Consider the following 22,101-nt stretch of genomic DNA (forward strand, 5'->3'; position numbering starts at 1 on the left):
AGGGCTAATTTCATGCAATGATGAGTAGAATTAAAATTGAATTTTATTATAAATTATCTCTAAAATAGTTCCTCTTAAAGCTACTTATAAAAAAAAGTTGTGTGTAGCTGAGGCAAAATTAAATACCTCACCTAAATGTGATGTGATGTAATCTGGGGGGAAAAATGTACCAGCATTAGTCATTCCTCGAATAAAAATATTAGAATGCTGTAGATATCACATAAACAACACACAAAGTAGACAAAATGAAGTCAAAATTCACACCTAAGAATGTACGTACAAAATTTAATTGTTATTCAAGGTTAAGATTTGAGGTCAAATTCAACCTCAGACCTTTACTAGGTATGTGACCCCAAGAAGGTCATTTAACCTTTTTGTGTCTCAGTTTCCTCATGTGGAAAACAGGGAATAATAAATGCGCCCAAGGTAACTTTAAGGATAAAATAAGACAGCATTTGTGAAGTGCTCTGCAACCCTGAAAGTGCTAAATAGATGCTAGCCTTTATTTTTATGATTACTATGCTTCTCATTGAAGTGACACAATTGAATTACTGATTTCTACAACTTACCCGATCAATAATTTGCTTTATAGTATGAAGACGTATAATTCCCGAGCTCCGCTGGTCAGTGCCAGCATCTCTAGGTTCACTTTCTAGTAAAGGAAAAAATGTTACTCAACTTTTGAAGACCACCATCTAGAAATACAGATTCCTCAGCTCATAAATAAGTTGTATTCCAAATATTCATTTGTAATTTCATTATTTAGAACCCCAAATGAATTATAATAAATGGTAATTATATTCTGTGGCAAAGCTGACAAAAACCCAACTAATCATTAATGTGCTTCAGGAATTTAGTCACCACTCTATACCATTTTTTTCCATGTAAATACCAAATTAATAGTTACTGAATTCAATGACGTGTTGGCTGCTACGTGGGGATTTAAGAAAATAAGACAGTCTTGGGCCTCAAAAAAATTGAGAGAGGGGAAGAATAAAATATGTAAATGACTAGAAAGCAGCAGTATTCAAGAAAGGCATATTTATCTTGAAGTGGGTTTGGAGGGGTTTTTTGGGGGTGGGGGGAGGGACATCACATGAGGTGCTTAGACATGCAGATTCAAGAAAATCAACAAAAACTTTATGAAGGTAGCTGAGGGCCTTGAAGAAAAAGACAGTTCAAAATATAAGAAAAGACATATAAGAAAAGACAGTTCAAAATATAAGAAAAAATCTTCATGAAAAATAAAAGAGTATCCAGAGTTTAAAAGGAATGGACACAATTTACAAGAGAGAACGGTCAGCCCCAATGGTTCAAGGATATGAATAGATAACTCTTAAAAGATGAAACATAAATTTTAAATAAACTATAGGTCAAAAACATGTACAACAAACTGATAAATCAAACCGATGTAAATTAAAACAATTTTGAGGTTAATATCTCCAACCAAATTGACAAAAATAATTAAAAGCAAAAACTAGCGGTGCAGCTATAAAAATAGCAGTTACAAACTGCTGAAGAAATTACACCAACTGCATCAACAATAGGTGTTTTTTACATGACTATACCACAACAGTTACAAAACAGTATAATAATAAGGTAAATAAAATGCTGGTAAATAAACATAAAGTGATATGTGATTAGGTATATAAGAGAAGGTATACATTATCATAGGCATGCTTATAAAAAAAGAGATCATTTCAAGCTTGAAGAAAGAGGGGTAAAAGGTAGGTTCATGGAAAAACCATCAGGGAAACTATATCTGAGTTGGGCCCAAAGAAACAGGAATGACTTTAACAAAGAAGACACTGATAAAATGCTTTCTGCCTGCCTCTACTTGATTCAACTTTTCAAATCCTTTTCCTACCCTTCTGTATTATATAACATAAGAGTACTGAAAAAATTGATCCAATAATTTAAAAAACAGGGATGCCTAACTTTTTGTGTGATGGATCTCTTAGAAGTTTGATAAGGCTTATGAACTCCAAATGAAGAGAAACGTATTCCAAGTGAAACCTATTAAACTGAAATAATGATGTAATTATTTCCCCCATTTGAGTTCACAGAACCCTTGAACTGGATATATCCATGAACCCAACAAGCAAATTAAAAGCCCCTATCAAGAATTAAGAGTCTGGAATATTAGATAGTTCTAGAGTTAAAATCAGAAAACCTTGACTTAAAACCCACCTTTGAAACTTTCAAAGTAACCACTGCAAGTCAAGTCACTTAACCTTCCCTGAGGTTCACACTTATTTGTAAAATGAGGATACTAATAATTTTAGTACCTGCTCAAGAGCATTATTTTGAGGACTAAATTTTCACACATTAAAAAATCCTTTAGAAAATGCCAATTATGAACATTACCATTCAAGGTATCAGTGTAATACCATACAAAGACTGTAGGACCTGGAGTCAGGAAGATCAGAGTACAAATTCTGCATTGGACATTAGCTATGTGAACCTGAGCAAATTACTTATTATCTCAGCTTCATTTCACTTTCCTGCAAAAATGGAGATAAGAGCACCTACCTCAGAATGCTGTTGACAAAAGTGTAAAGCCTTAGACTGATATATATGGGGGCATATATGCTATTAGAATTATTATTACTTCTACACAAAACATGTAATTTGATGACCCTAGGTTCTTGAAGGCTACAAAAGCAGAATACAAGCTCTGACAAGAGTTGCTCTTATGGAAAAACTGACATTAAGATTCACATAGTTTTTTGAATGTCTATGAACCTTAACTTGCGTGCTGGTATGTTAAAAGTGAGATAGTTGTCCAATGTTTAATGAAACTGGAAGACCTGAATACTATAAATCTTGACATTCTCAACATAAAGGAAATCAGAAGATGTAGCTGAAAAGGAGGAATGGGTTCATTGCTTGTCCTCAGAGATGCAAAAAAAAAAAGAAAAGAGAGAGAAAGGAAAGGACAAAAGAAACACTTGATCTGTGAACTGCTATGATCATTTTAACAACTTGTAATAAAACAACCCAGAAAATAATTTTCCATCAGTATTCTTTGGTTGAGAGTAAAGAGATCAATTCTACAAAGACTAAGAGAAGATCCTCCCCAGTAAAATCAATGCACCAAACTGGAAAACATGGATCAAGATGAAGGAAGGAAGCCAAAGATTTGCATACTACATGAAACCCTAAGTTTATAAACTCATGAATACTTAGAAGGAAAAATGTCAAGGAAATGAACATGGAAGTAATCAAATAAAATATCATCAACCCTAAACTTTATTTTTTTCTCATCTAATACAGGTGTGTCCTAAAAAAGCAGTCAATGTTGAGTAAAAAGAACTAAGATAACAGTCATTGCAAAAATATATCATGAATATATTCTTTCTCTTCCCCATTCTGTGTAAATGTGTGTATAATATATATGATAAATACCAAATTCTGCATATAAAACGTATCAAAAAATTAAAACAAAATCCCCAAAGGACTATCAATTCAAAGGCATGTATTAATGTATGCAAAATATAAACAATTTTATGTAATGTCTCAGTGGGAAACATTTTACAAAATAAAGGTGATTACTGATGAGGCAATGTGAAATACTGGACAGAGTACTGAGCTAAGTGTACTCAGTTGGGAAGACATGATTCCAACCTACTGCAAACAATGAGTGACCTTGAAAAAATAACCTGGGAAAAGGGAGACTATGCTAGGTACTATGAAATACAAATATAAAAGAATAAAATAAGGTCACTTTTTAAAACAGTCTATTGAAGGAAATAATGTGCATGTATAAGAATTCATATAAATTGACACAGGAGAGTAATCAAGGTCTAGGAGTGATAAAGACCCCCTGATGTGGCAATTAAAAATCACAGAGCAGTTTCAATTGAGCGATAACGTTCAAAGACGGACTACAAAGAGCTAAGGAGTGTGGGGGAAGGAGGAGCAATGGATTAGGTGGTATTTTCCCAGAAGTATGGCTGTGAAAAGGGAAGAGAGATATGAAACAACAGCTTCATAGAAGAATTTGGGGAATATTTTTAAGGGAAGAGGAAACATGGGTATGTCTGAAGGAAACAGTGAAAAAAATCTATATAAAAAAAAGAGGTTGCCATGCTTCCATAGAAAACAGAAGGGGACAGAGAGATGAGTTAAACTTGACAAAGAAAAGAGGGAAAAAAAAGAAAAGAGGGGGGTGATGTTCAGGGATTTTGAGATAAAAAGGCAAGAGGAAACTTGCAGAAAAATGATCTAAATTTTTTTCAGTAAAGTAAAAGGCCAAGTTCCTCAGGTATGATATTGGAGAAGTTTAGTACAGACGATTTGAAGAAAACATAAAAGATTAGAACGAGTGGAGAAGATTCTGCAAGTAAAATAAGAAATCAACTGGGGAGGAATAAATGTACTGCCTTGCTGCAGAGAGGGTCTGATGTAAGTCAGCTAACAAATGTCCAGTATACCTAGTCAGCACAATTGTGTTGGAGGAAGAGGAAGTCAGTGATGGCAGGAATAATTAAAGGATGAGGTTCAGCAAGGAACGAGCAGTAATAAGGAGGTAAGACATTTGAAGTTAGAGGACAGGAAGGCACTCAGGTTTGGGTTGGGAAGTCAGAACATACTGAGAGGTAGAGAGAGTAAAGGTTGCAGTGAGGGCAAGGACAGGGTAAGGAGGTGTGAAGTATAAAAAGAAATGGTAGAAAATTATGGTCAGAGGAATTTCAGAATTTTTGATTAAGGAAATAAAATACTTGTGGAGACTGAATGGTGGGAACCTATTTGTGATCATCCTATGACTGTTCCTGAAATAGAGTTGAAGAAACTAAAGAAAATAGGGAGTTTAAGGTGTTGGAAGGAGTATCAAAATGAACACTGAATCCACCCAGGAAAAGGCAGATAGGGTAGGATATTTATCCTAGGATAACAGTAGAAACTGTGGAGAAGACAACCAGGAGCTAAGTTTTTGTGGTTGTTGTTCAGTCATTTGTCATTTTTCAATCACGTTCAACTCTTCATGAACCTATTTGGAGTTTTTTTTGGCAAAGATACTGGAATGGTTTGCCATTTCCTTCTCCATTTCATTTTATAGCTGAGGAAACTGAGGCAAATAGGGTTAAATGACTTGCCCAGGGTCACACAGCTAGTAAACGTCTGATGCTAGATTTGAACTCAGAAGATGAATCTTCCTAACTTCAGGCTCAGCACTCTATGCGCCGTGCCACCTAGCTGCCCAGGAAGCTAAGCCGACCACAGCTATTACAATCTGCACAGAGTAGACTTCAAAGGCGGAGAACTGTGAGTGATTATGACAAAAGGGGATTCCGAAAGTGGCGTCTAAAACCAATCACCAATAGTGTAAATGGTACTCACTTGCCACTTGGTAAATATCTGGTTCTTCTCTTGCTAGTTTCTCTCTTGCAACATCAGCAATTGGTCCAAAGATAGTTACAGGTCTGAGAAATCCAGCTATATAGCAAAGAAACAATTTTAGTGAAAACAATTCATTTAAGATACTTTTATTTGCAAGAACATGGTATGTACTGAACAGGCTAACCCTTAAAAAGAAAGCTACCTTCTCGAAGAACAACTCTTTCATAAGCAGGAAACTTAGTCTGAAATGGTTGAGCAGAGAGATCCTCTCTGCTTTTACGTAAATTTCTTTTAGAGCTACGAAGACCTCGGAATCGCCAAAAGTCAGCACGATCTCCTCCTGCTGTCTTTGGAAGTGTGTATTGAACACTGGCTAGCTGCTCAGCTCTATATTAAAAATAAAACATGAGAAAAAGACCCACCAGCAAATTAACTTTTGAAATAGTCTAATCAAATCTTATTTAAATCTTAATCTCAGTATAATTTGAGGAACTTATACAACAGCAAGAAATTTTTAGCACTAAACACAATGATTTGTTTTAGATCCTAATTCAATAAATTTACTTTTATTACTACATACATCATTTCAGAAAGGGGATGAGTTCAGAAGAATTATCTAGGCATACCTGTTCTTATTAGGGATGATGCCTCTCTCTACCTCCTTATGATTTTTGCCAATTCGTATAGCCAGCCAAGAACCCAATTTTCCATTGTACAAGGTATCCACTACACGGAACACTTCTCCTTTGTTGAAGCTGAGCCCATAAGGAGATTCCTTCTCATATTCAAAGTGTGTTCTAATGTAGAAAGAATCTCCTACATCCGATTCTACAATACGGCGGTAAACTACAACAAAACAAAACAAACATGCACAATACCAATTAAAAAGGAAAGATTTGTCAATCACCCACTGCACACTGAGCATCGTGTGCTTTACAAATATTACCTCACTTGACCCGCACAACAACCTCAGTTAGGAGGTGCTGTTATCATCTCCATTTTGCAGTAGAGGAAACTGAGGCAGAGGGAGGGTAATGGCCACTTATCAGATAAGTATAATGAAGCTTATCATTCAAATGTTCCATCCACTGAGCCACACAACTGCCTCAATGGCTCAAAAGATCAGAAATTAATCGGAATAGGTAATATTTAATTTTTTTGAAATTGTGGCACGAGTTTACTTTTAAGGTTTAATTCAACTTGATAAACAATTATCAGACACCTATAACATATGAAAATGTTCTAGGGACTTAAGACGTAAGAATAAAAAAAATTATCAGTTCTCAGTGAATTTGTTTTACTTCCAAATCTTCTAAAAAACACCTGAAGTTTGGAAAATCTAGTGGGGAAAGGAGGAAATCTCCTTAAAATATTCAGTGAACTACTAAAATGAATTAATAGGAGTCTCATTTTTTTCATTGTAGTATACTCAAAAGGACGCTGCTTTGTCAATTTTATCTCTGATCATTAGTCTTTGATAAATGCCACAAGAAAGTTGCTAGCATCTGATTTATCAAAGAAACCAGATGACTTGTACTTCCAGTTTTCCTTTACTGATTTTATTATAGAAAAATTCAATAAATCACCATTTTAAGATTGAAAACTGCTTCCTCTATAGTAAGCCCTCTCTATATGTTTTTATATTTGTATTTTTTCATGTTGGTATAACTCTTATGAAAATAACTTACCATCCTTCTTTTTCTGTGCCAAGATTGTCACTTCTTCTCCTTTAGGGAGGTCAAGCAAAAAAAGCACAGCTTCTTCTCGGATGATATTTGTGAAATCTACATTGTTTACCTGTTAGAATGTAGTTCATAAAAATCATCCTATGAAGTACAATGTAAGTTATTTCTGAAAAGCTAAATAAAACAAAAAACTCTCCCTTTGAACTTCAGGGTTATCTAACACACAACTTCCTACAGCTTTTGTTTTGTTTCTTAAAGGGGGCCTCAAAAAAAAAATTGATTCAAAATTCTTAAATAAAACCTGGGTGTATTTACAAGGCAATTTAATGTCAAAGAGTATCCTCAAATAAAAAGGTAGGCCTAATTAAACCTCAAAATCACAATGCAAGATCTCCCTTTTCTAAAGAAAGGTAGAAAAACTTCCCACTTCTAAAAACAACTAGCAACTAAACGCTTCTTTTCTAAAAAACAACATCTATCTTCAGAAGGCCCCTTCTTCGAAAACTGACTGAGGATAAATGCATAAGAAAATCATTATACTATGCTATTCTAATAAAACAGAATAGAAAAGGAATGAAAAGAGGTATTTTGAATGAAAACAGAGGTAACGGTACTTCTCCTGTAGCAGGATATCAATAACGTAAACATTTAGATTTGTTCAATGCTTTAAAACACTTCCATATCCATTCATATTAACTTTCCATTATGAGATCCGTTAGTAACGAATCCTTCTATTTAACTAAATTTATAGGGAGCTTATTTTCATATCTTTTAGAAATTAAGAAGTATACTCTAAGACTGATAAACTGAAAACAATATAACCATCATGCCAGGCATTCACGGAAAAACATTTTTAAAATCACAATCAATAAGAGAAATCATTTTTAGAAATTATTAATAATTATGATTCTAAAAAAAACCCTGTAAAACTGCATTATTTTTTTCATGATCCAACCCTCTTGAATCATGCATCTGCTACAGTTGATGCAATTCAAATCTTAGCAAAAAAGTATTTATTAAGGGCATAGCAACTATAAAGTACTATGGAGAAAATATTATAATATTATAATACATTACATAATTTATATTATATAATGTTACATATATAATATAAATATATAAATATCATATGTGAATATCATATTATATAAATTATATAATATTATAAATTATAATGATGACAGTAACAATTATAACAGCTAGCATTTGTATAATGCTTTAAGGTTTACAAAGCACTTTACAAATACAAATATGATCTCATTTGATCCTCACAACTACTCTGGGAGGTGATGTTATTGTTATTTCCAGTTAAGGGAAAAGGGAAATGGAGGTAAGGGAATGGAGGCTGACACTTCCTTGGGGCTACACAGTGTGTATCTTGAGACTGGATCTGAATAGGTCTTTCTGACTACAGAACACTATCCATTCCACCACCTAGCATGCACACAACTAAATAAACAATGGTACGAGAGGAACAATTCAAAATGTGCCACAAGGCAATTAATAACTAATTACCAAATAACAAGCAGACACTAAATATTGCTATAAAATGAAGGAGTTGGAATATACTATCTAAGATCCATTCCAGTTCAGAAACCTTGAACTGTGACTAGAACCCTGATAGGTAAGAGAAGAGCATCTGATGAAGGAGGAACAACATGAGTAAAAGCAGGAAAACAAAAAAATAGAAAGGATTATCAGGAGACAGTGAGTATCTCAGTGTGACTGTAGGAAAGGGTTTGCTTGTGTCATAGAAGGAGCAGAAAGATAGGTTTGTTTACAAGCCAAGCTAAGAAGTTCAAACTTTATTTATCCTTTAGGTAGTTTTTGTCCAAGTTCTGACCCAGCAAATAACATAAAACTACTGGCTAATGCAAAAATATCAAGTTGTATTACCATATTATCACAGCACAAGTCCTGTATTAGCAGGTATCTTCTCCTTTGTAAACATTTTGCTATTTGGCTTAAGAGACTGGCAAGGAAAGTTACAATCTAATGGTTTCTCTATTTGATGTTTCTTTCTAATTCTAAAAGAACTTTAAAATTACAGAAATTAATATACTGACATACCCTGAGAATTTGGTCACCTTCTTCTAAGCCTTCTTTAGCAGCAGGACTGTCTTCCAGAACTCCAGCTACAAAGATTCCTACATCATTACCACCAGCCAAACGTAAACCCACACTGTCTCCTTTTCTGAATTTGACCAGTTTCATGCTTGGCCTGTAAAATTAGAAATTTAATGTATAATTCTTAAGAGTCATTCTTAATGTGAAAAAGGCAACAAAAACACTAAAATCCAATCAGAAGAGATGGTTTATTTTTAACACTTCACAATGATCTTCAATTTGCTTAATAAGATGTAATGATTCATAGTTCAAATTCAGAGTTAATAACTTTCTTCCCATACTTAATATAAACCAATCTAAAAATAATGACAGGCTCTTAGTATAAATGTGAATTAAACAAAATCTTACTAACTAACTACTGTATGAGGAACATTTATGTTAGGCAATGGAGAAACTAAAAGTTTAAGACACATAAAGGCTTAAAAGTTTAGTAAGAGGTTACAGCAGAGAAATTCAACAATACATTAGAAGTGTATGAGTTGTTCAGAACACGCTCCTTAAGAATTTATTTTGGGGTGTGGTGCAAAAAGGTAGTGCAAATTTTGGGGTGTGGTGCAAAAAGCCCAAACTCTAATTTCTATGAAATAGCTTTTCAAGTATTCTTGAAATTCTTGATCAAAAGGGAATACTGTAAAAGGTAACTTTTTTCAGATCTATCAAAAACATCTGAGGATCAACTAAAGAAAATGGGCACAATCCTTCATAAGAGGCAGCATGGATTAATGAATAGAGTACTGGGCTCGGGAATTCAGAAAATCTGCATTCAAATTTGGCCTGAGATCCTTAAGAGCTACATGGGCATTTAATATGCCCCTGTTTCCACTTCTGCACACTGAAAAGGTTAGACTTAATCAACTCAAAGTTCCCTTTGAACCCTAAATCAGAGACCCCTCCATTACCCACAACAACTCATACGTGGTAATATAGGGCTGCTCAAACCTTGAAAAATAAATTTGAGAATTATCTCTCAGAGGTTAAAGCTATGTCGGTAAATAGTTACAATGTAAAATCCGTTAAAGATGAAAAATGACAGAACCCTAAAGGGTATAAGAAGAATAAAATGAACTTGCAAAGGAAACAGAACAAGGAGTGTCAAAAGCTAGGACAATGTAACACTGAATAGTGAAGAGAATGTCTGTAAGGAGCTGTGTTTCACAGCATCAAATGCTGTAAGAAAGTCACGAAAGAGGCGACCAGATTTGGTTACTGGGGAGTCACTAGTGGCCCAGAAGGGAAGTTTCTGTACAAATGTGAAGGCAGAATCCAAACCAGAAAGAAGCAATTCACTGGTTAACTAACTACTTGTGTCCTAATATCTTCTGGGTCTTACTGCTCTCCAGACCACTGAGCACTAAAACTATAATCTGACCCGGCAGTGTATTCAAAGAAGTACACTTCATTATATGGCTTTACTACAAGTCCTATCACTGTCCCCTTAAAGATGTCATCTGCCCTGCAGCTGAACTCTACAAAGGTGCTGTCTGATACAATTGAAAGTTGATCACTTTGAGAGGAGGTCTCTCTTTTTATTTCTATCGCCAGTACTTAGTATAGTGTTTGTGCTTAATAAATGCTTTCTGATACATTCATTTAATTCAAGAGCAGAGTCCTGGAGGAAATAGGATCAAAGGTACAGGTACTAAAAAAATAGTAGAGCTATTTGTTTTCCTGTTAACTGGAGGAAAGGCAGACATAAATAACAGAGAAGGGAACGCCGTTGGACAGTCTGAATAAGCCTTTGACTACTTTGAAAAGATTAAGTAATGAAGTCCAGGGAAAGGAGGAATAAGGAGGGAACTGGAGCTTAGAGAAAAGTAAGTTAAAAAAAATTATAAAATACCCGTACTACTTTAGGGATTAAGCCGCACCAAAAAAAGAAAAGAAAAAAAAAAAAAGAAGAGACTATCGGTACTTGTACTACCCACTTTCCCAGAGATGTTGTGAGGAAAAACCTTTATAAAAACTTGGACCACTATAGTAAGTTGGGTCGTTATCTTAAAATTTAAAATACTGAGGATTCTCTAACTACCAACAAAGATTACATCAAAATCTTAAGAGCAGTACTAGTGGTGGTGGTGGTGACCGTGATAACTAACAGTTCAAAGAGTTTAACGAAAATGTAAATATTCTGGCCACTTGATCTAATGCTTGATAATAATGCATCTTGAATGTCTTAGTAGATATTGCATTGTAGGTGGAACAAAAACCTGGTGACAAATCAATTCTGCCTGTTCCTTCTTGTCCCTTCAAAACAATTACCTTATAGAAATTTTTCCTGGCTAAGAATCCACTAATATAGCTATATTTCTGTGACTAAAAATGCAGGAGACTCTTCAACCTAATTCATAAATCAGTAGAAATTCCAAATTTTATCATTATTTTTGTTTTTGATCTAGAATGATGACATGATATAACATTGAACTATACTATTTCTAGAGACTGCTTACTACATATCCTCAAAATTGGGGGAATGAATAGACAAGATCAATGAATGACTAGACAATAATTGTAATCTTCAAACCATGCTAAACACTAGAAAATCACAAAGTGCAAATCATTCAGTATTTGCTTACTGGTATTGTTAAGAGGCCTCCTAATCTCTCATTCATTTTCCTGACCTCAGCCTTACATCAACTCTATATATTAAGGCAGGGTGCTGTTTCAGAATTCTATCATTAGAGCTTTACTATACCATGATAACCGAAAGATACAGTGAAAATGGTATCATTTACATCAAGGGGAAAAGTGGTTTGGTTCTTAATACAAATTTAAGTTAATCAACTATTCTTCCTCTTGTGTACTATACCATTGTTTAAAAATTTATTTTTTTAAATCTGATATACCTTTTACTGATCTGCCTAGAAAAATAAAAATTTATTATTTGCTGGCTTATTCAGGAACACAACTGATGAATGACAGATTGTTATGACTTTAGGATAAGAGGAGTTAGTCAAAGTTAGGAGAGAAAACAACTTTTCTACAATTTCAACCACAAAAAAAATGGGTTAAACAGAAGTATGTGAGTCTCAAACTGGGAGTATGTCACCTTCCCTTATCCAAATGAGTTGTATATCAAGGTTGAGATATAAACAAGAATGGTAAAAACAGGGTGCTAAATAGCTTTATGTGATTTAATAGCATCCTAAAATATTTGGAATAATGTGTTACAGCGAATGTACTCATTCTAAAACCAAAACTGTAGAATCGTATTACCGAAGCATTCCATCTTCATGGGTTGAATTGGGCAGAAGACCATCAGAAGGACTAACAGGTAAATCCACATCTGGCTGTCCAACTTGAGCATACACAGGTTTTGGCTCTAACAAGGAAAAATTAAAGTTGTAGAGAATTCATTACTTGAAGAATACAATACGAATACAGGCACACAAAACAAGTATCAACTCCAGATTCATCCACATAAATATAAAGTTGGAAACCCTAACAATAATGAAGATATGTTTATAAGAATGGCAGCAGCTCCCGAAACCATGTAACAAAGGTCCACACACACCATCTGCTTGTCAATTTCACTGTTTGCCGAAGCACAAAAGCTACTGAGGGCAGTCGCATCGAACAACTCTAGGTGCTGTCTTTCCTCTAGGAAAAAAGGGTGCAGAAGAATACACAAGTGACTGTGTAACAGATAAGCCCTGCTTCTCTCAAAGTCCCATTCTTTATTTTCCATGAGGTCACATATCTAATATTGCCAGAGACCAGACATGCAAAGTTAAAAAGTAAGTAATGAAAAATAAGGGGAAAGTTTATCTTTCTAGAAGAGAGGGATATTAGGGAAGAGTATATACGGCAGAGAAAGACAAATTAAGATAGAAGATAAAGAGAAAGGAATAGACACTACTAACAATGTCTATTAAATCACTTTACAGAAATGTGTTCTCACCTCTCAGGGTTACATTCTTTTGTTTGCTTGCTCTCTAACTCTCTCTCTCTAACAAACACACACACACACACAGACAGACACATGGACACACACACAGACACAGACACAGACACACAGACACAGACACACGGACACTTTTTAGTATTCCCAGTGTCATGGATGAAATTATAATAAAGGAAATAGGTAAAACATTTGTAAAACAAAATTCCTTTACCTTCTTAAACTAGGGATTAAAGAGGGTCACACCAATCAGACTAATTTAACTTTGATATTTAAAATGGTCTAGAAAAATCTGGATTAATCAAATGTGAGAGGGGTTTGTTGAAGTCTGGACAACTAAAGGAAGAGCAACTTAGGGGCTAAAGAGAGATGATTTCTTTCCCATTATATACGTATCCAAGATTTACCAAGGTATTTTATCACAAACCTTACTTCATCCATCTCTCTACAAGGCACTATTCCATTTCTTTTCAAAATAAGGCATATCTCCATCATTTCTCATATGATATCATTAATCTATCTACATAATTAATCAAGATAATTTGGCTGTAAATGCTTGTAGAAAGTAACTCTCTGCCATTTCTTCAGTGTAAGAAAGCTCTCAAAGAGAAAGATCAAAAGACATATAAACCATGTTAGTAAGGTGATAGCATTTGTCCAGGGCTCTCATGAGACAACAGACTGAAACATCTAGAATTTCATGAAAAATTTTGATAAACTGGAATATGCAAAGTTGTTCTGTGCAGTGGTATCTGACAAATATCCAGAATTATCCTATAAATTTAAAAACTCAGACATTTTTATACTCAAAAGTATAACCATCAGCTTTAAAATGCTTTCCACTTACCTTAATCCATCCTTTTGCTTAAACTCTTCAAATTACATGCGTAGTGTTGCTTTATTTAATATTTTGCCAAGATTACCTGGAAGAGTAGGGGTTTGTTTTTCATTCCTTTCAACTACAGCTTCTTCCACACTTTTAGTAGGCATGGGATCATCTGTGTTTTTTACAGGTGTAGAGACTGCTCCAGGTTTGGAATTCCTCTCTTCTTCTCTGCTCCGGAGACTAAATATTTTGTTAAATAGAAAGCAAGAAAGAAGAAGAAAAAGATAGTTCATTTAGTCTAAATATGGATTGAAGTTATCCTTCACTAATCTCTAACACAGAAAATAAATTTTGCTAACATACTTTAAATATATAATATCAGGAAACATATCAAAAAAAGAACTGTAACAAATACCATAAAAGTTTTCATAGATGAATATGCACATCTACCCAATAATCTGTGATGTATATAGTCCTTTTTAAAATTTCATATATTAAAATGGCTTCAAAATCACAAATTAAAATTTAACCAAGACACAGCCTCCTATCTCTAACAAGAGCAGAGCTACTTTTAAATCTTAAAGGTCAAAGCTCTTCTGTTTATGAAGCCAAGTAATTATTCTAAATATAATTCAACACATATGCAATTAACCTAAACATTAAAAAATATAAAGTATAATGAACTCCTATGTAAAACAAGCACATCTTAGAATAAACAGAGAACTATATAACCTCCTATGCACTTTCTAAAAAAGTCCAGAAACCTTTTAGGACAAATTAAAAGACAAGAAAGAGCTATTTTAAGAACATATATGGGAGAAACAATTAAAATAGTTCTACATAAACTAATAACTCTTAATTCTACTGCAAAGATGATCATTAATCAGGAATTTAAAAAACACTTTCTACAAAGTTATTTTATTTCAAATACAATAAAAATGGCAAAAATACTCTGAGTTATATCCTTTTGTTTAAACTTAAAAGTATCTTATACCTAAAATAAGAATGTTAACAAATAACACTGTTCTAACACCTGTCTTCGTGACTCATTTACTCTCATTTTAATATAAATGTTCTCAAAAATAGCACAGTTTTTATTATATACATCAAACCTTTTAGTGTGCAATTAAAGTTTTCACTGTTACCTGATACTACATACATGCATGCATACAAATGTATATACAAACAAAAATATCTAAAGCTTTGGATATCTCTACAGATATGTTACTATCTCTCTGACCATTTTAATGAATACCTTCATTATCTGTTGGACATCCCTACCTGGCTGTCATATGGGCACTATATACATGTATATATTTGAGTATATATGTATGTATATAAAATCTTCAGAACAGAATTGCTCCTCACTTTATCTCTTTAACCCTAGAAATAAAATCAAGTAGGTATATTCAAAATTCACCTTCCACTGCTTCCTAACTATACTAAAATGTTATTACATTTTTAGTGCACTTCCATTACCAGAAACAAGATGGAGCCATTACATTATGCTTTAAGTGACATCAATTTAAAGAAACATTTTACGCCAACAGCGATTTCAAACACTGCTATGAATATCTTCTCACACCAGGGTTTCAACATGGCATAAAGACGGCTGAGTTAAGAATTATTCAAATGAAGTACAAGCTCTGACAAATCCTGCACCAAGCTAAGAAGGTTTGGACTATGGTTTGGAAAAAGAAATACCTTATCTGAACTTACTGGTGCTCTAGGGACCAATCCACACAATTTTTTGGAAAAGCCTGGCCAAAATGTGAAAATTTTTTTCAGTTGTGACAATAATACACATATGGGTTATAATCTATAGGTGAAGCGAATACCTTGAACAATGTGATCCTTGAAATACGGTCATGCGATTAAACTTTCTCCTTTATCCTGTCCCCACAAAGATACTGATTCCCAATTTCTAATGTCATCTATAGTCAGTGCCTCCACTTTTTCCCCTTTCCACTAGATCCTAACCCTTTGTGATTTTGCTGGCACTTTACTAAAACTTCATTCAAAGGTCCTCAGTAATTAGTTTGAGTTTGTTCTCCTCCTCCATGGTCTACCTATAGCAAAGATTCTTACATTTTTGTCCCACAAACTTAGGAAAAAAACTTAATTGTATTTCAATACAACTGGTCTCTTTTATGATCTATGTATTTCATTTTGTGAAATTAAAAACATTATTCTGAAAGGGGGAACCATAGCTTTCATCAGATTGCAAAGAAAAGGTCCACAATATAAAAAGTAAGACCCATTCCTGCTCATAACACTGCTGGCCAGTCCTTCTTGGCTGCTCTAATTGGATAAAATCCTTAGTCTTCTTACCTCTCTGATTTTCACTTCTCTTGTCTCTTTTGCTTGGTTCCTTCACTGGGCTCCTTTCTCATTCCACCCTCTTCTCTCTCCATACATACTCTCTCTTGGTAATCCCATCTACCTAGAGCTTCACCTGTCTCCTTTATGGGAAAACACCCAAATCTATGCCTCCAGCCCCACCATTTTCATGAACTACATACCTTTATTTGCAGCTATCTGTTGGGCATCTCCACCTGGCTGTCATACTGGCACTTCAAGCTCAATAATGGAGGTAGGGACCCTTGCTTTTCCCTGATGTGCAGCAGCACATTTACAAACCTACAAATGTGCTACAGAATGAAAAATGTTAAAAAGCACTACTGGGATAAAGTGCTTTTAACTCAATTACATCAAATATGATGACTAGTTCTCATTTCCATGGATTAGATGGCCAACAAGAGACAGATTCTCATTAGACCAAAGGTAAAATTCAAGATGAATCTTGTCCTCACAATGCTTAGTAAATAGTAGGCATGCAACAAATATCTAGTTATTGACTGATTATTTCGCATATATTAACCTCTAAATTTGCTCTAATTAATGTATGATGCTACTCTAAGAATTAGAAAAATGTTAATTTCACCAAATAAACTGAACATTACCTCTGAAGATTAAAAGACTTCTTTACCAGAAAACCCAGCAAGCTACCAATTCAACACCCAAAAAACCAGTTGCACTTGTTATTAGTCATATTTGCAATGCAGAAAGAAACCATAAAGCCAAATTTAATCACGTGATGAAATGCCTAACCCACATCCTATTTCCTGGTCACTCCCATCTTTCACAAAGTTAAAAATCAAGAGGTCAAAACCAAGGAACAAATATGGCTAAAAGCTAGAAATGTAATTCCCAAAATTCTCATATGTACCTCAAATGAACTTTAGCACCCAATGCTGTTCAAAAGTTAAAATGTAGGCCTTGCCCTCAAGAAATTTATAACTTTATGGGAGGATTCAGACATGTATATAAAGAACTATAATATGAAATGGGCAAAAAGGAGAGCCCCAAAGTTCTATAACAAATATATCTAAGAAACCTACTAAATTTCAACTTTTTTTAGACTTAAGGGCTCAGTACCAAATTTAGAGGTTGACAAAAATCTTAAATTCAAGTATAAATAAAATCCATGTAAAGGCAACAAAATTTTCTTTCAGAATTATACTATTAAAATAATAATATTAAATTATACTTCAGCAGGAACAGAGGTCCCATGGATGCTGAAGGCTATGCCTACAGAGCGCATGTTCTATCCAAGAAGCTACAAAAGCTGAATATGACTTGGCAACTGAACTCAGAAAAAGTTTACAACCAAAAAGTTAGCCATGAAATGATGGGATTTTTTTGGCCTCAAAAAAATCATCAAGATGCTTTATGATGGAAAAAAAAGATTATGATCTGCTTTGACGGAGAAATCTTAGACCCTTAAATATAGGATCTATGACTTCACTGATATGGCAAACTCCCTCTATTAAACTAGAAAGTCTACCTTTAAGTATACCTTGAAGGTATTAATTTAAATAAATAAACATTAATTTAAGAATACCTTTAAGGACTAAACTGTGTCAACTGGCACAGTGCATATGAATATACTAGAGATAGGAGAAAGAAAACTTTATTTCAAAGCAAAAATATCTACTTGTAATTATTTGTATTTAAAGTACATCTGCACAAAAGAAAAATTATAATAAAATTGTTTAAAAAAAAAATTTACTTGATGCACCTGGTTTTTCCATTAAGTCAGGATAAAGAAAAGCCTTCTAATAATACACATCAGTATCAACTCTATAACTTACAGTCTTAGAAAGCTGCCTAGGGAATTGAAGAGATTTTAAATGCCTTGTCCAAGGTAATAAAGCCAGTACGTGTCAGGTGAACCTCGAACCAAGTTGTCCTGAAACTTCAGGGGCTGGTTCTCGATCTATTTTATCATGTTGCTTCTAAATAATTTTAAAAAGCTATTGAATTAAATCAGCTAATAGGAACAAGAATGAAAACTTCATCAAAAATTACTTATTTTGAAGTAATTTCCCAACATTCTGAAATGCTGAAATGAACTTTTCAGTGGGTAGTAATAATTATTAATGTAATAGCTCAAGCTGGGAGAAAAAAAGGATCTACCTGTGAAGAAAGATTTTCTGAAAAAGAGAGACTGTCAACTCAAAAACGTTATTTGGAGCATAGTTCTCTACAATTACCTACGTGGGAAAAGAGTAAGTAAACACAGTTCAAGTCTTTTAAGCCACCAAAGATTTTCTAAGTTCTTTAAGCAGATGGAATATATTTCATATTTAGCCATGGTATTAAGACCTGCATACTTCAGTCAGCACAGTTTTGCAAAATTACAGTTCATTCCTCAGAAAAATATTATCTCAATTTTGCTTAGCATCCAATTTAAGCTATCATCTCACGTTTTAGTAATTCAATATTAATGTCATGCAACATTCTCCAAACAACACACTTCATTAGTGCTAATTCAACTAAATTCAAGAGGTACTGGAGCCAACTAAATTTTAATTCTGTTAAGAAAACTTAAGACTTCAGATGAGTAATGTAAACAGTATTAAAAGGTAGAATATTTCAAGTATTTATCAAATTCAAGCCCTCTGAAAGCATACTTAGAGAACTTTAGGATCCTTAAATCTAAAAAAATGAATTGGTAAATGAAAATCAGACTTATTTACTCATTAAAGACTCATATTTAAAATGTATAGGACACACAGAAACATAAGTAATTATTCCTACCATAAAACAAATTCTAAGTACAAGTCTATTATTAATTTCCAAATAGGTCATTTAAAGACATTTAAAGATTGTTTAACCAGCCTCCCAGGATAACTAAAGTGAGGCCTAAGGGAAAGCAGGAACACAAGAAAGCAGGCAGGAAGGAAACAAATATTTATTAAAGTGACTATTATGTGGCAGACTATTGCTATGGCATTTGACAAAATTTCTATTTTATACATGAGTAAACTGAAGCAGACAGTGAACGGGCAGGCAACTTGCCCAGCATCACAGCTAATAAAGTGTGTGAAGTTGGATCTGTACTCCTATCTTCCTTGCTTGAGACCTGGCTCTCTATCCAGTGCCACCTAGCTGCCCCAAATAATACAAAACATTGAAAAGGAAGATTCCAAAGGTTACTTTCTTTATGGCCATATAAGAGAAATGTATTTGTAGTTGTAAATGTCTCCTGAGAAATGTAAAAAATGCAAATGGACAACACAAGGTAGAGAAAGGCTCACAAACAACCTTCACCTGCTCAGACAATGAAAGGAGCACAGAAAGCAGAAACTAGCAACGAGAGAAAAGCAAGAAGGAAAAGGAAAGCAGCTGGAAAACAGCCAAAATAGGATGATATATTTGGAGTTTAGAAGGGACCTCACAAAAGTTAAGGGGTTCCTAATTTTTTTGTCATGGACCTATTTTTAAAAAAAATTTTAAATGTATAAAATATACATAGTAAGATTATAAAGAAAACCAATCATATCGAAATTAAAAATAAATTATTTAATTCATGAATTTCCTTCAGTCTAATTAGCTTCCCTTCCTCTGTTCAGTAGCATCCTACTCTTCATGGCAGTTTGACATTTCCTTCCCCAGCTCATTTTATAGATGAGCAAACTGAAGCAAACAGGGTTAAGTGACTTACCCAGGGTCACACAGCTACTAAGTGTCTGAGGCCATATTTGAATTCAGGTCTTCCTGATTCTAGGCCTGGAGTTCTATCCACTGCAACACCTAGTTGCTAGGTTGTTACTTTTGTTAAATAAATAGTAAGGCTTTATTTATTTATTTATATTCCCCCCTTTCTTTTGACTTTAAAAAATACTATTTGTTATATAGATGATAACTGTCTTTGGGGAGGAAGATGAGGGACATGGGAAAATTGTTATAATATAAAAAACAAGGACAAATAAAACTTTTTCCCCCCTGGGGGTATGTGGGGGGGTGCTGTGTGTGTGTGTGTGTGTGTGTGTGTGTGTGTGTGTGCATGTACACTCCACTGCAGCATCACAGATGTAGCACTAGAAGGAGTCTTCAAACTAATACATTGCTTTTTATTTACACATGAGAAAACTGACACCCAGAGACCCTACTCCTCTATAAGAAACACCTAGCTATTGAAAGCCTGAAAGCCTGAGGGACCTGGAACTGAAGTCTGACGTTGCTGGACATGTCACCACAGGTGAGTCACTTGGCCTCTCTAATCAGTTGTTTCACACGCACTACCCCTCCCCACTCCACACCTATAACCTACAGTGGCTGGATCAGGTGACCTATACAGTACCTTTCGTGTGTGTGTGTGTGTGTGTGTGTGTGTGTGTGTGTGTGTGTGGTATTTATATAATTAACATTAGTTACAATTAATTTCAAGCACTACATAACTGCTATTACTAGGACTGCTGTTTTTGCTGCAAACACCACCACCATGTTCTGGTTCTAAAAACATTCAAATAAAAGCAGAAGAAAAGTCAGGATTCAGATGAGAATGGAATCATCTTTTATTCTTCTGTCTTCCTTTCGTCACTTATAACCAGTAAGCTGCCCAATCATTTCAACTCTATTTCCATTATCATTCTCATAGTACAACTATCCCCAGTTTGGTTATAACGAGCTCTTAATTACTTAAATGCAGCAACTTTACATGTAAGTCTCCTAAGTTCTTACCCACACTTATAACTGCCAAGTTAATTTTAATAATTCATAGGTGTGACCATGTCATGCACCCCTTCATATACAATGCATTCTTGCTAAACTAGACTACAAGCCTCTCCTTAATGGTCCTGCATTCTCTATATTTCATGCACGCTGTCCCCAATATCTGAAACATAGTCAATGCTTCATTTTCATTTGCTAAAAGTTTGATTTTACTTCCAGATCCAGCTCAGAGGCCACTTCTTCCATAGAAAGTGATTTTCCCCCCCGTTGTCCCTTTCATGTTAGATCTTGTATAATACCTTTTTGTGTAAATATCTGCCATGATCCTTGCAGTAACCTCCACAAAAGAAAAACCCATCTAACTGTTAAGACTTTAAAAGCCTTTGACAGATAAGTGGTCAAATGGATATGAACAGTTTTTCACATAAGAAATGAAGATGATCAAATATGGGAAAATAATGAGCCAAATCTCTAAGGAAAATTTAAATGAAAACAGTCTGGGTTTAAAATTATACTTCACACCCAGAAAACTGGTGAAGTATTAGATGAACTGAATGTCTGACAGCCCGTATGTGTATTGTGTAGATGCTTCATTCATCCTACACCTATTTCACCCCCTTCTAAGGACATATATTTTATCAACAATCCCTGAGAATCAATAATGAATAAAACTGGTGCATATAGACACTAATTTTGTAATAGCTGCAGTCAAAGTTGTAATAGTAATAATAACAATATAACATTTCCATAGCATTGGAAGGTTTGCAAAGCACTTTACAAATATCTCATTTAACGAGCTTGGGAAGTAGATACTATTACTGTGCTCATTTGACTGATAAGGAAACAGGCAGAGGTTACATGATTTACCATGGGTTACATAGTTATTAAGTGTCTAAGGCAGAATTTGAATTCAGGCTTTTCTGATTCCAGGGCTAGCTATCCAATGAGCAACACTGCGGCCACAATTGATACTAGGTGCTAGGAATACAAGGACAAAATTGAATGAGTCCCTGTGCTTAAGATAATATTCTACTGGAGGATAACAAGTGAATAAAATACATATTTATTTGGAATGAAAAGTAGTTAGGAAATAACTTTAGTAAGAAACAAAATAAAGAGGAACAGAATGGAAAAGATCAAGAACAGTCTGGTGGGAGGAGGCTGAGGGTAAAGCTGAGCTGACTAAAGGAAATGATAGTTTT

General features: G+C 34.4%; 1 protein-coding gene across 11 annotated transcripts in view; it reads right to left on the reverse strand.

The window, feature by feature from the left end:
• TJP1 (tight junction protein 1) overlaps positions 1–22,101 on the reverse strand; it is a 278,691-nt gene that overhangs the window by 19,870 nt on the left and 236,720 nt on the right. For all 11 annotated transcript variants that reach the window (XM_072616798.1, XM_072616792.1, XM_072616813.1 and 8 more), the window contains 8 exons: positions 13,977–14,119; positions 12,369–12,474; positions 9,099–9,249; positions 7,032–7,140; positions 5,970–6,189; positions 5,546–5,730; positions 5,344–5,439; positions 570–652 (listed from right to left, as the gene is read on the reverse strand). In XM_072616798.1, coding sequence (XP_072472899.1) covers positions 570–652; positions 5,344–5,439; positions 5,546–5,730; positions 5,970–6,189; positions 7,032–7,140; positions 9,099–9,249; positions 12,369–12,474; positions 13,977–14,119 — 1,093 coding nt within the window. The remainder of the gene's footprint in view (positions 1–569; positions 653–5,343; positions 5,440–5,545; positions 5,731–5,969; positions 6,190–7,031; positions 7,141–9,098; positions 9,250–12,368; positions 12,475–13,976; positions 14,120–22,101) is intronic.

The sequence above is a fragment of the Notamacropus eugenii genome, chromosome 1 (assembly GCF_028372415.1).
Source record: "Notamacropus eugenii isolate mMacEug1 chromosome 1, mMacEug1.pri_v2, whole genome shotgun sequence".
NCBI classification, from domain to species: domain Eukaryota; kingdom Metazoa; phylum Chordata; class Mammalia; order Diprotodontia; family Macropodidae; genus Notamacropus; species Notamacropus eugenii.